General features: G+C 60.2%; 1 protein-coding gene across 1 annotated transcript; it reads left to right on the forward strand.

Moving 5' to 3' along the window:
- Nucleotides 1–2,360: 2,360 nt before the first annotated feature.
- CBARP (CACN subunit beta associated regulatory protein) lies at nt 2,361–7,096 on the forward strand. Its single transcript, XM_056822247.1, is given in 2 exon segments — nt 2,361–3,768; nt 3,770–7,096. Coding segments are annotated over 2 exon segments (1,713 nt in total). The 5' UTR covers nt 2,361–3,718; the 3' UTR covers nt 5,433–7,096.
- Nucleotides 7,097–12,158: the final 5,062 nt, after the last annotated feature.

The following is a 12,158-nucleotide window of genomic DNA, read 5'->3' on the forward strand; positions in this document are numbered from 1 at the left end:
TGGGGGAGGGGCTTCTCCACCGCCCTGTGGCCTTCCTCTTGAGGTTCTCCCCCCATGCTTTTGGGGTTGGCCCCTTGATCTGGGGAGCTCGGGGGCTGCCTCTGCTAACGCCTCTCTGCCAGGGACCCTTGAGCCGCCTGAGGTGGAGAAGGATGTGTCTGAGGCTGCCTTTGCACCCTGCTCCTGCTCCCCCTGAAGCCTGGGCAGCACCTGGCTCCCCAAGTCTGGCCTCTGCCGATGGCTCCCTCGAGCCTGTCCTGTCCGGCTGGGCCCTTCCAGCTCTGGCTGACCTCTGGCCCAGGGGGGGGGTGCCCTCTGCCCACTGACTCCTCAGCAGGCCCTGGTCAGGGCTGCAGGCCGGGCTCCCCAGTGGCTGGCTAGGATGGGCCTGTCAGCGGGGCAGGACCCCCATCCTCCGCCTCTGAGGATTTAGAGCTGGAAGGGGTCCCGGGAACCCTGGTTCTGGCAAGCGGGCAGCCTCGGGCGAGGGGTGTGAGTGCCTGTGACAGGGCGGCGGGCAGGGCCCTCACAAACAAGGAGGGCGGCCGTCAGCGGAGCTGCTCAGGCAAGGCTCAGGTCCTGGCACTACTTTGCAGGAGGGGCGACATCCCACCGGGGGCTGGCGGGCGGCTGTCTCTGTGCCTCCCCCACACCGGGTCCAAGCAGGCATCTACACTGGCGCCCCCTTCCTCTCCCTGCAGGCTCTCCCAAGCGCCACCAATTTCAGCGGCAGAGGGCGGCGAGCGAGAGCATGGAGCAGGAGGACCGGAGACCCCCACCAGACGGACATCATCCAGTACATCGCCCGCACGGACGCCGCGGCGGCCTTCCCGCCCCCGGCCGGCCCCACCAGCCCTCCACCCGCTCTCGGCAGGTATTCTTCAGTAGATAAGAGGTGACGGTTGTTGGATGTGGGGGGGACCCCTATGGGAAACCCTGGCTCCCGCGAGGAGGAAAGGAGGGGTGTTTCCCACATCACTGACACTTGCGCTGTTTCTCCAGGAACAGGCTGGCTGGCTTCCAGGGGGTGTGGGGGGAGGGGGGGGTCCGGTGCAAAACGAGGACGCTGGACGAGCCCAAGGGGGGTGCTTCCCCCCTGGGGTCTGTGAAGTGTCTGAAAAAGATGGATCACCCTACTTTGACCCCACTTTCTTTTCTAATCCTGCGTACTGTATGTATTTAAAAACCTCATTGCAGGGGCCGCTGGGCGGCTCAGAGAGCCGGGCCCAGAGATGGGAGGTCCCGGCTCCAGTCTGCCGCAGGACACGGCCCAGCTGTGTGGGCCCTGGGCAAGTCACTGAACCCCACTGCCTAGCCCTGCCCATATCCACGTCCACTATAGAGTCTAAGGCAGAAGGCGAGGGTGGTAGAATAGAAACAAGCGTATTCTGAGAAGAGGCCCATCACCGGCTACCCCTAAAGGCGTAAGAGTCCCTGCCCGTCCTGCCGCTCCAGGATCCGTGCGGCCCTGTGCTGGGCACGTGGGAGAGCCTTCTCCCACCTCCTGTCTCAGGGTGGGGTCGGCAGGCCCCCCTAAAGTAACACAGGGACCTCGATTCCGTCCCAGCCTAGGCTGGCAGGGCCTTGGGGTGGGAAGCCCGAAGGAAGAAGGGCCTGGCTGCACCCCGCCTTGCAGGCAGGCCTGGGCCCCTCCAGTCTGACACAGCTGGGGGAGGACGCTGCCCGCCTCCACAGAGCCAGGGGAGCCCGGACTCTGCTCACTGTAGCAGGCCCTCCTTGGACGGGCACGAGGGATGGCGGTTCTGGGGCTGGAAGAGCCCTCGAAGGCCACTTGGCTCCCTCCTTTTACACGTGGGGAACCTGCCAGGGCCACTCATGGGCTTTCCTCCTGGGGGGGGCGGGCCTCGCTCTCCCTGCTGCACATCCCTGCGCCCTCCTCCCCCTGCCGCTTCCCGCCTGGATCTTCTCCGGGACGATGGCCGCAGCCTCTTCCCCGGCTCCTTTAAGTTTCTTCCCTCAAATTCATCTGCACCGGGCTGGGAGTCATTCTCTCACAGCACAGAGGGCCAGCTCCCGGCCAGCCCTGGTGGGGCATCTTGCTCCCCAGAGGCCCCTCCGTCTCCGGAAGGCTCATTGCCTTCCACTGGAGCAGCATCTCCCACACAGAGCCTCTCTCCCTCTTCCTGCCTGGGCTCCACTTTGTAGCCAGTGGCCTGAGGCCTCCCCCAGCCTGGCCCAGACCTCCCTCCGGTCATCCCTGGGTGCTGGGGCCTTCCGGGACCTGAATGGGAAGCCTGGCTTGAGGGCTGGCCCTGAGCCAGGGGAGTCCCGGACAAACCACCAAGAAGGGTCTGCCTGGGCTCCCTGCCTTCTGGGGGTCTGGATGACCACTCCCAGTAGAACTGGCCTCCTTGGTCACCCTCCGTGCTTTATTGTATGCATGAAATACAGTATTCTGAGGGGGCTCCAGAGGCTTGGCCAGCTCGCCTAGGGGCGAGGCCACCCCAACAGGGCTGCTTTACTCCTGCCCCGGCTTGCTTGTCCGGGAGGATGAGAGTAAGGGTACACACTGGGCTGTGTGATCCCCGGGGAGTGGCCCTGAACGACCCTCCTTCTGCATGGGGGAAAGCACAGGCCAGAAAGGGGAAGGGACTTGCCCAGGGTCACCTCGCCTTGGATAGGCAGCTGCTGCCTCTCCTCCTGGGGTCTCCTCGTGCTTCTCTCCCTCAAAGCAATCAGAACTGTAGCCCTCCCAGGGTTTGCTGCTTTGTAAAAAGACCACTTGCTTCTGGGAGCGATAGGGGAGGCCCAGGATGTTGGACTGAATCAAATCCTGCTTTAGACTAGAGCAAAGGAGCCCCACTTCTCTGTAGCCTAGTTTGCCGGCTCCTCTGAAAGGGGCAGAATGACAGGCCTGGGCTCCCAGGCTTGTCTGGGGATCAAAGAGACACAAATGTACAGCGTTTTGCCAATCTTTGAAGGGGGCTACAGGCTGGGATGGAGCCCAGGTGACGCTTAGTGGCAGGGGAAAGCTGAACCTGCGGGGAGAATCATCGTCTCTAGGCCGGCCCCTAGGCTCGGGCTGTTTTCATATGTATATGCGTGTGTATAGGAATGGGCGAGGTGGGGAGGGGAGGGGAGCTGGGTCTGTTTCCAGGTCTGTAAAATGAAGGGGGTGTAACCGCCCCGTGACCCCGCGGGCTCTCCCACCCCAGACTTGGCAGGTGGTTAACAGAGGGATCCAGTGGCTGGCGGGAGTGTAAAAGGAGGCTCAGGAATGGCCATGGCTCGGCCCAGGCCCCGTCTGCAAAGGACTTGGGCGTCTCTAAAGTTTCTCAGGACTAAGGACGGCAGTCTGTATTTGAAAGGCCCCCTTAGGGGGTTTCCTAAGGCTCTAAGATGGAAGGTGCCTCCCATCTGTCAGATGGGGATGCCGAGGCTCCAAAAGATGGGGCGATTTAGAGAATGAGTGGTAGGTGGAGCACCGGTGCCCAGGTAAGGAGCGTGGGGCGGGGGGAGGGGAGCCGCGAACCGTGTGAGCGGAGGAGGTCCGATGACCCTACCTGGCTAGCAGCACCTCTAACAGCCTGGGCTATATTGCAGGCTAGAGCCCCCGGACGTGCCGGGGACAGCAGCAGCAGCAGCAGCGGCGGGAGCCGCCGGAGGAGTCCCCGAGTCCCCCAAGAAAGAAGCAGCAGCAGCAGCAGCAGCAACGGGGTTGAGGCAGCAGCAACAGCAGCAGCAGCAGCAGCAGGCCATGTATCGGGACATCTGGAGCCTGCGGGCCTCTCTGGAGCTGTACGCAGCGGGCGTCCGACCAGAGCAGCGGCAACGACCAGGACTCGGGTCCGGAGCGGGGACAGCGCGGGCTCCGCTGGGGCCGGCCCCGGGGGGGGGCCTCCCGCCGCCTCACGAGCCTGGGCGAGACGGAAGCGGAACGGGAGACGGAGGCGGAGGCGCAGACGGATCGGCCCGGGCCCGGGCCCGGGGAAGGGGGTGAAGCGGGTCCCCGGAAACTGCTGCAGATGGACAGGCGGCTACGCGTCCATCGAAGGTCCCGGACGTGGCCGGCGACGACGCTACCCCCGGCCACGGCGTCCGAGAAGCGCTTCTGCTTCACGAGCGCATGGGCGCACAGGCACCGTGTTCGACAGCTTCGAGGCCGCGCTGGCGGCGGCCGAGGCAGAGGCCCGGGCCGGGCCCGAGGCCGAGCCCCAGGCGGAGGCCGAGCCGGAGGCCGAGGTGGAGGCGCTGCGTGGGGCGCAGGGGCTGCTGTTGCTGCGGGCTTGGCCCCCGCACGGGCAGCTGCTGCTCCCGGCCCCCGCCGCCGCCGCCGCCGCCGCCGCCGGCAGCCCCCGGCCCCTCCGTGGCCGCAGCTCCCGCCTGCCGCCCTCCGCCGCCTCCTCGCCACCTCCGTCTCCTCCTCCAGCGCCGCCATCCCCGCCGCTGCTGCCGTCGTTCCCGGGCCCGGGCCCGGTTCAGTTCCGGCCCCGGCTCCGGCCCCGGCCTCGGATCCGTCCTGGCCCCGCTGCCCCGGCGCGACTACAGCATCGACGAGAAGACCGACGCGCTCTTCCACGAGTTCGTGCGCCATGACCCACAGTTCGACGAGGGCCCGAGGCCGCGCCACCGCCTCCCGGGCTCACGCGCGCAAGCAGTGGCAGAGGACGCGGCAGCACAGCGACCCCGGCGCCCGAGCCGCGCCCCCGAACGCCCTGCCGCCGCTGCAGCCGCCGCCGGGGCCACCCGTCTCTCCTGCAGCCGCAGCCCGCGCCCCACGTGGGCCGCTGCGCACGAGCGTACCCCGCGCGCCCCCTTGCGGCGCGGAGACAGCGGCCCCCCCGGATGCCCGCGCTTTCCACAGCCCACTGCCCCGAATCGTGAGCTCCGGCGACGAGGAGGCGGCCGACGAGCCGGGCCCAGGCCCGGGGTCCGCTCCCAGGCCCAGGCCGCGCGCGCTCGCGCTCCCCGCCCCGCGCCGCCGGCCTGCGCCGATACAGGCCATAGCCGAGGAGGAGCCCGACGCCCCTGGGGGCCCTGACCTGCTGTTGGTGGATAAGGTGACTGCGGGCCTCGAGGACCGGCTCTTCCCGGGTTGGAGGACGGAGGCCCGGGGACGGCACCGAGCCCCATGCCCACGGCCCTACCCCGGCCGCGGCCAGCACTGTCGTGGTGGCAAGCGGCCGCTCCCACGTCCCCGGACCCCAGCCCCGTCTAGCGGGCACGAGGACGGAGCAGGGGCATCCGCCCCACGGGCCGGACCTGCCGGGCTCCGGATCCTAGTGGCCTGGGCCCCACGGGGTGCAAACCCTCGGCCCACGCGGGCCCCTTCCCGCCCGGCCCCCCGCGGCGCTGGTGGCAAAGGGGGAGGGGCGCGGGCTGGCCCCTCCAGGCCATACGGCAGGCGGAGCTGGACGGGCGAGGCCCGATCACGGCAGGTGTCCAGGGCACAGCCCGACCCACAGGCCTAACGGAACTGGACCGATGCGGCCCGGCCCCCCGAGGCCAAAAGTTTACCTCACAGCGTGTTCCCGGTGTAGCTGCCCCCACCGCCCTCCTAACAGCTCCATTTGCTTTTATTGGGTTTTGGGACGAGCAATAACGGCCTTTTAAATCCCCGTCCCCCCTCCGCCCCCATTGTTTCGTGGGGTCGGGGAAGCCCCCCACCCCTGCCCCCCATCGCTGCTGTTGCTGCTGGGACTGACCCCAGCGCCAACCCCAGCCCAGAACCTGTCCCACCGGGGCTGTGAGGACTGGTCCTGGAGCTGCTTGTTGCTGCTAACCCTCCCCCAATCCTAAGAGCACCCTCCCAGACGAATCAGCCCCGAGGCCTCCTCTAGAGCTAAGGCGCCCCTCCCTGACTTTTCTAGTCCAAAGGGCCCCGTCACAGACCGGCATGTCTCCCTGCTCCTGGCAGAACGTCTTTGCCAGCTGTTACAGCCCCACCCTCTTCTCCCCATGCCCCCCTCCTCCCCAGCTGCTGTGCCAATTCTGCGCCTCTTTGCCAAAATGGAATTAGAATGTCAGAGCTAGAAGGGTACCTGGAGGTCTCAAGTCTAGCCCCACCATCGCCTCCGGTACAGGGGAGGAAACCCAAAGTCACCCGGCTAGCCAGGGGGCAGAGCCAGGACCCCCCATGGCCGGGTGTGGGAAGGGAAGGCCTTGTCAAAGGCTCCCTCTGCCTGCCTCGGGGCCCCACAGCACCTTCACTGGCTGAGCTAGAAGGGCCAGACTGGCCCCCCAGCCCTTTCTTAGAGGACCACTGGCCTGGCCCCAGAGAAGAACCCAAGGGGCTCTGTTCTGGCCAGTTGGGATCAACTGCTTCTTTCTCACTCACTAACCCGAAAACAGTCCAAGGAAAAAGGTCCTCCTGGCGGGACAGGACCTGCTGCTGCTGCTTCTCTTTCCTCACCAAACTGGTCTGAAGGGTCTGCCCTCATAGCCCACCCTTAGGGACTGGGGGTGGGGGGGTCACTTGCCTGACCGCCAGTGCCAATCTTGGGCTCCAGTGGCCTATTTGTTGGAGGGTCTCGTAATCCTCTGCCCCCTACCCGAATTGAATGAACAAAGTTATTTTTTGTTGTTGTGTTAAGTTATTATTTATTGCTTCCTAATCGCCCCTCCTCCCTTCCCTGGTGTAGCCAGCCAGGTTTGTGTTTTTCATGGGAAGAAAAAAAAAACCCAACAAAAAAAATTGTAAACCTGTTGTTATCTGTAAGACTCCTCTGCTTTTGTGGGGTGAGGAGGGACCCTGTCCCATCTAACTCCTCTCCCTGGGGATGTCCTCCACTCACTCTGCCTGGGGGCCCCCCCTTCCTTCTCCTGCTTCAATTTCTGCATGTGAACAGACATTTCGCAGGGCCCCATTTTGTTTCTTCTTCCTCTTTAACTGTTTGTGAGTCTCCGTTGTTCAAAGCACTTGAAAAATAATCTCTGTTCGTTTTTTAAAACTCGAGTAAACAGACGGAGGTTAAGAGTTTTTCTAAGCTTTAGTGCCTGGCAGCCCACAACCTGGCTGCCTGAAGTTCCATTCTGCCCTCCCCCCTGCCCCAAGTGCTCTGGGCCCAATTTGTGTACGTCGAATGCTGGAATTTTTTTCAATTGAGTTTATTAAAAAAGATCACTATACACTGTTCCCCGGGGTTGTTGCTTCTGTGTTCCACAGGTCATGGGGAGAAGGGGCAGGAGGAGAGTGGGGCTGTCGGGGCTGGCGTTGCCCTGGGTGGCACAGCAAAGACATGGAGACAGGACCTGGAGGAAGGCCTTCCCCAGCTGGTGTTTCTTCTTTGATAGGCCTGAGAGCCCGAAGCTCATCTGGCCCAAACGCCTTTATTCAGAGGGGAAGGAGGCTCGTCCTACTCGGAGCAGGGAAGCCAGTTGCCCCCCCCCCCATTGTCTGACTCCAGTGAGTGCTAAAGAACGGAAGTAGTTTTATGAGGTCAGCAGTTAACTCCTATCAGGTGAAACGCTTGGGGGGTGGAGAAAGAGAGTTCTAGAGCTCAGGTCCTAGTAACAAGAACTCTGCTTAGGGATGCTTGGAGAATTTGGGCAGCAGGTGGTTAGGGGCCTAGAGGAAATGCCTCTTTGGTCTTTTGGTAATCTGTCCCTAATTAGGGTTCAGGAGGGAGGACATCATAAGGTCCCTCTTAATCCCAGAAGGGAGCCCTTCCATTGACAGGGAGCTCACTTTCGCTGAAGCAGCTGTCTTCCATTCGATGTTGGAAAAACCTTCCTCATATAAAATGGAAACAAGCTTCCCCTGTCACTTCCTCCCGTGAATCCTGATTTTGCTCTCAGGGCCAAACAAAGCAGTAGGCTTGTTCCTGAGGACCCCAAAGAGATAAAGATCCTTACCTAAACCACCTCCCCACCCCAGTTCTCCCATTCAACTCCCATGAGGCACAGCCTTCTCTAGAAGTGGAGAGGCCTCTGGGTCTCCAACACCCACCTGGTGCCACCCAAGGATGATCAAGACCCTCAGTAAAGGGGGGGGGGAGGGTCATACAACTAGATGAAGAGGAAATCGAAAAAGACCCGGAGGCTCTGCTGGGTGGTCTCCTTAAGGCCCCGTTGTGAGGGATACACTGGGAAAAAGTCTTGTCCTGATGCGGTTCACAGCCTTGGCGAGCTGGAGGGCTCTTAGGACACGGAGTGCAACGGTGAGGCCCAACCAATCGTTCTACAGATGGGAAAACAAGCCAGAGATACGGAGGGACTTGTCCAAGGTCACATTGCAAGGAAGTAGCAAAGTCACGCTGAGAACCCAGGTTTTGTAACTTCCTGCTCAAGGCTCTTTTGTGCCGTAAGAACTTGGGAGATAGAAGATAGGAGAAGGCTAGTAATGGTGAGTCTGCCCCACAATAACCCCTTCCAAGAATTCCCAGACAGCGCCGAGGACCATAGCTCAAATCCACCTCTTTGTTTTATTTTCTTTAAAAAAAAAAAAAAAGGGTAGCCATTCAAAATCTCCCTCTTGAGCCCTGTACAGCATGCAGCGCAGTTTGTTTGTTTGAATAGGAGAGGTTCATTTCTTTAATACCTGTTTCTCTTTTGTGATTTGTTTAAACACCACAATGTGTGGGAGAATCTAATATATCGCAAAGTAAAAACAAAAAATAAGGGGGAAAAATAGATACCAGTAGTTTAAAACATAAAGTGCATTATGATGGCTTTGCACAGAAGTTGTCCACCTTTGGAAGGGCGGGGCAGGCGAGCACTCACTGGACAGCTGGTCTTGGCTGGTAGGAAGAAAATAGGATGGACGGGCAGAGAGAAGAGCCATCTCTTCTCTGCTCTCCTCCCACAGTTCCTTCCTGACGCTTCTCCTCCCATCCACCTTGGGGAAGGGGGGAGCAGGACAGGAGGAAGACACTGAATTGGGGGGTGGGATTGATTGGCAAAAGGCGCGTTCCAGCAGAAGGGTGTGTGTTGGGGGGGGGGGTGCAGCTGGGAGAGGGGAACATCTGGAAAGGCCTGTGTCCAGGTCCCATCTGCCCTCCTCTCGGGCTCCCGAACAACCTGCAGCTCGTCCTCTCCTCCGAGTCTGAGAACTGATTTGGGTCGGAGTGGAGGTTTCATTTGCCGGGGGAGGGGGGGGTCAGGTGAAGAAATGGGGTGCGTCCATGGTGAGAAGAGACACAGGAGCGCAGAATGGCCTGGGATGCTTCAATGGCCCACGGAGCCACAACACAGGATGCTGAGGGAGAGAGGAGCAGAGGTTACGATGGCTCTGGGAGGAGACGGCACAACCAGAGCTCCCCAAATCCTCACAGGGCAGGGAGAACACAACCAGCCAACCTCAGGGGGCCGCATCAGTGTGCTCATCATCATCCTTGGCCCAGCGGGAGGGAACTGAGACCTGGAGAAAAGGTCAAAGGACTCCTGAATTTCCTTTACCTTAGAAGGGAGCAGTGATGTCAGCCTCCACCAGAAATGGGGGCATCAATCTGCGTAAGGATCCTGCGGAACCTTCCTGTTGATTCAGTTTTAAAATACTACTATGTTCCTTTTCAGCTATGTAGTTTGGACTAGAAGGCCAGTGAACGACCACATGACTTTCAATTCTGTAATTCTGAAAGCCTGGGAGGATAAAGGATTTAGGGATTAGAGAAGAAAGGAAAAGTCAGTTCTGGGCTAGATCTGGGTGTGAAAACCAGCGAGTCACTCAACCTCCTAGGGCCTCAGTTTCCCCAACTGTAAAGTAAGGGGGCTGGATTCAGTGGTCTCTCAATTCTCAGGATTTAGGGGTGGAAGGGACCTTCAGAGATCACCTCACCTAAATTCTTTCCCATTTGCAGACTAGAAAACGGGAGAGCTCTGGGGAGGAAGGAGACGGTGCCACAGGAGTGAGGGACCAGGGACAGCTGGGACTGCTCTTGGCTACGTGGGAGCATGCACAGCTCCCCCCAAAACCTCAGCTCCCTTTAGGAGTAGCCCCAAGCCCAGCCCCGCCTCTCTCCGAAGGAGCAAGGATGAGAGAAAAGGAAATAGAGCAGGCTGGCGATGGAGATGGGGGCATCTGATCCCAGGTTCCTGCTGACATCTTTGACTGCCTTAGGGGGTGACCTCACTGCAGCTCCATGAATTAAACATGAAATCCTTCAGCTCACAAGGGGCCCTCCTCACTGAAATGGAGTGGGAGATGCATGGGGGTGGGAGGAGGGCTGGGGGGGGGGGGTGCTCTGGCACTTTCCCATCCTACCTATCTGGTTCTGATTCCAGAAGATAAGAGCTGCTAAGCTCTGGGAGGCTGTTGAGTAGGGAGGAGGCGGATGCTGGAAGAGAGAGGCCAGGGGGCCTGGGGACGAGGAGGAGGGATGAGTCCACTGATACACGGATGGAGGACGTGCTCTGAAGCATGAGTACCGTGCCTTCCTGCCCAGCAAGGGAGAAAAGAGGGGGCTAAGGGTTCTGGTGTGGGACCATCAGCTGGAAATGTGACCGGGAGCACCTCAGAGGGAACAGAATCTCAGGCTTTCTGGGGAGATGGCAAGGGGTTGGGGGTGAGGCAGGACTCTGAGAAGCCCCTGGGCTCCCTGCTTCCTGGAGAAGGTAGTGTGAGCCCCATTCCCAGAACCTCAATACAGAAGATTCCCTTTGAACGGCTGCTAGAGCTTTTGTCAAAAGACAGACACAGGTTTTCTGGCACCTTTCAGCTGGCTATATTGCCAAACCAGAAAACCTACTTCCTGGGATTTAGAAGATTAGGAAGGGGCAAAATCCAGGTCATATGGGGCCCTTTTGCAAGTCTCTTCTCCTCAATAGGAAGGGGTAAAAAAGGGCCTCCAACTCTGGCTTGAAGAGCCATTACCTAAATTTCAGCTATTATGGGGAGAGAGAGAAAGAGGGAGACAGAGAGAGAGAAAGAGAGAGGGAGAGGGAGAGAAAGGGAGAGAGAGAGAGAGAGAGGGAGAGACAGAGGCAGAGAAAGAGAGAGAGGGAGAGGCAGAGAGAGACAGAGAGACAGAGAGAGACAGAGAAGAGAGAGAGAGAGAGAGAAGAGAGAGAGAGGGAGAGGAGAGAGAGAGAGGGAGAGAGACAGAGGCAGAGAGGAGACAGAGAGAGAAAGAGAGAGAGAGAGAGAGAGAGAGGGGGGAGAGAGAGGAGAGGAGAGAGAGAGAGAGAGGAGAGAGAGAGAGAGAGAGAGAGAGAGAGAGAGAGAGAGGAGAGAGACAGAGGCAGAGAGAGACAGAGAGAGGAGAAAGAGAGAGAGAGAGGAGAGAGGGAGAGAAGGAGAGAGAGAGAGAGGAAGAGAGAGGGAGGGGGAGGAGGGGGAAGAGAGAGAGAGAGAGGAGAGAGAGAGAGGGAAAGAGGGAGAGAAATACTGAGATAGAGGAGTGGGAGGGAAAGGAAAAAAGAGAGAGGAGATGGGAGGAGGAAGAGAGAAGAGGGAAGAGAGGGGGAGACTGAGGAGGGAGGGAGACAGAGGGCAGAGGGACCCTGCAGAAGACATTCAGAATCAGATATGGAGATGAGACCCGAGAACAGAGAATTCTAGAGCTGGGAGGGCCCTTATGCCCAGACTGTCAGACTGCTCATTCAGGGCTCTTTCCTCTCCAGGCTGCCTCCTTTTGGGGGCTGGGTCACGATCGCTTTTACAGTCTGAGGGGTGGGGGAAACCGGGCATGTCGGTGGCCATTGTCCAGGATGAGTCAGCCAGGCCCCTGCTGCTGGGACAGAGGAGGAGCAGGCAGAGGCAGCAGTAAACACTCGGGCTGTGATTAGATGCCTGGTACTCTGTCATCCACCCCCAGGCTCCCACCCACGCAGCTAGGCACAGTCATCGTCAATGGGTACAAAAGCAACTCCTGGACTGGGGGGGGGGTACCAATATCTTCCAGTTCTGGCTTCCCTGCTGGGAGCTGACAGCCCTCCCCAAGCACGGAGGATGGGAGCAAGCCAAAGGGCAGCTAAGCTGTCTGCTGGTGGATGGGCACCCCCTCCTGGGCAGCAGATCCACCTCCAGTCCTTTCTAGGCTGACACAAGCCAGCCCTCTCTGGTATCTTCCAGGTCCTAAGACCATTTCCCCTTCTAACCGACCTCTCTCTCCAGCAAGTGTTACTTGTCCATCCCCTCCAAAGGGACGCCTGCAGGGCTACTCCCAGGACGGGGGCTGCAGGAGGACCAGGCGGGCTCCGTGCCAGGAGGGGTCAGAGTGTCCGGGGAGCTGCGCAGACCCTCCCAGGAGAGAGTCGGG

Source organism: Monodelphis domestica, chromosome 3 (assembly GCF_027887165.1).
Source record: "Monodelphis domestica isolate mMonDom1 chromosome 3, mMonDom1.pri, whole genome shotgun sequence".
Lineage (NCBI taxonomy): Eukaryota > Metazoa > Chordata > Mammalia > Didelphimorphia > Didelphidae > Monodelphis > Monodelphis domestica.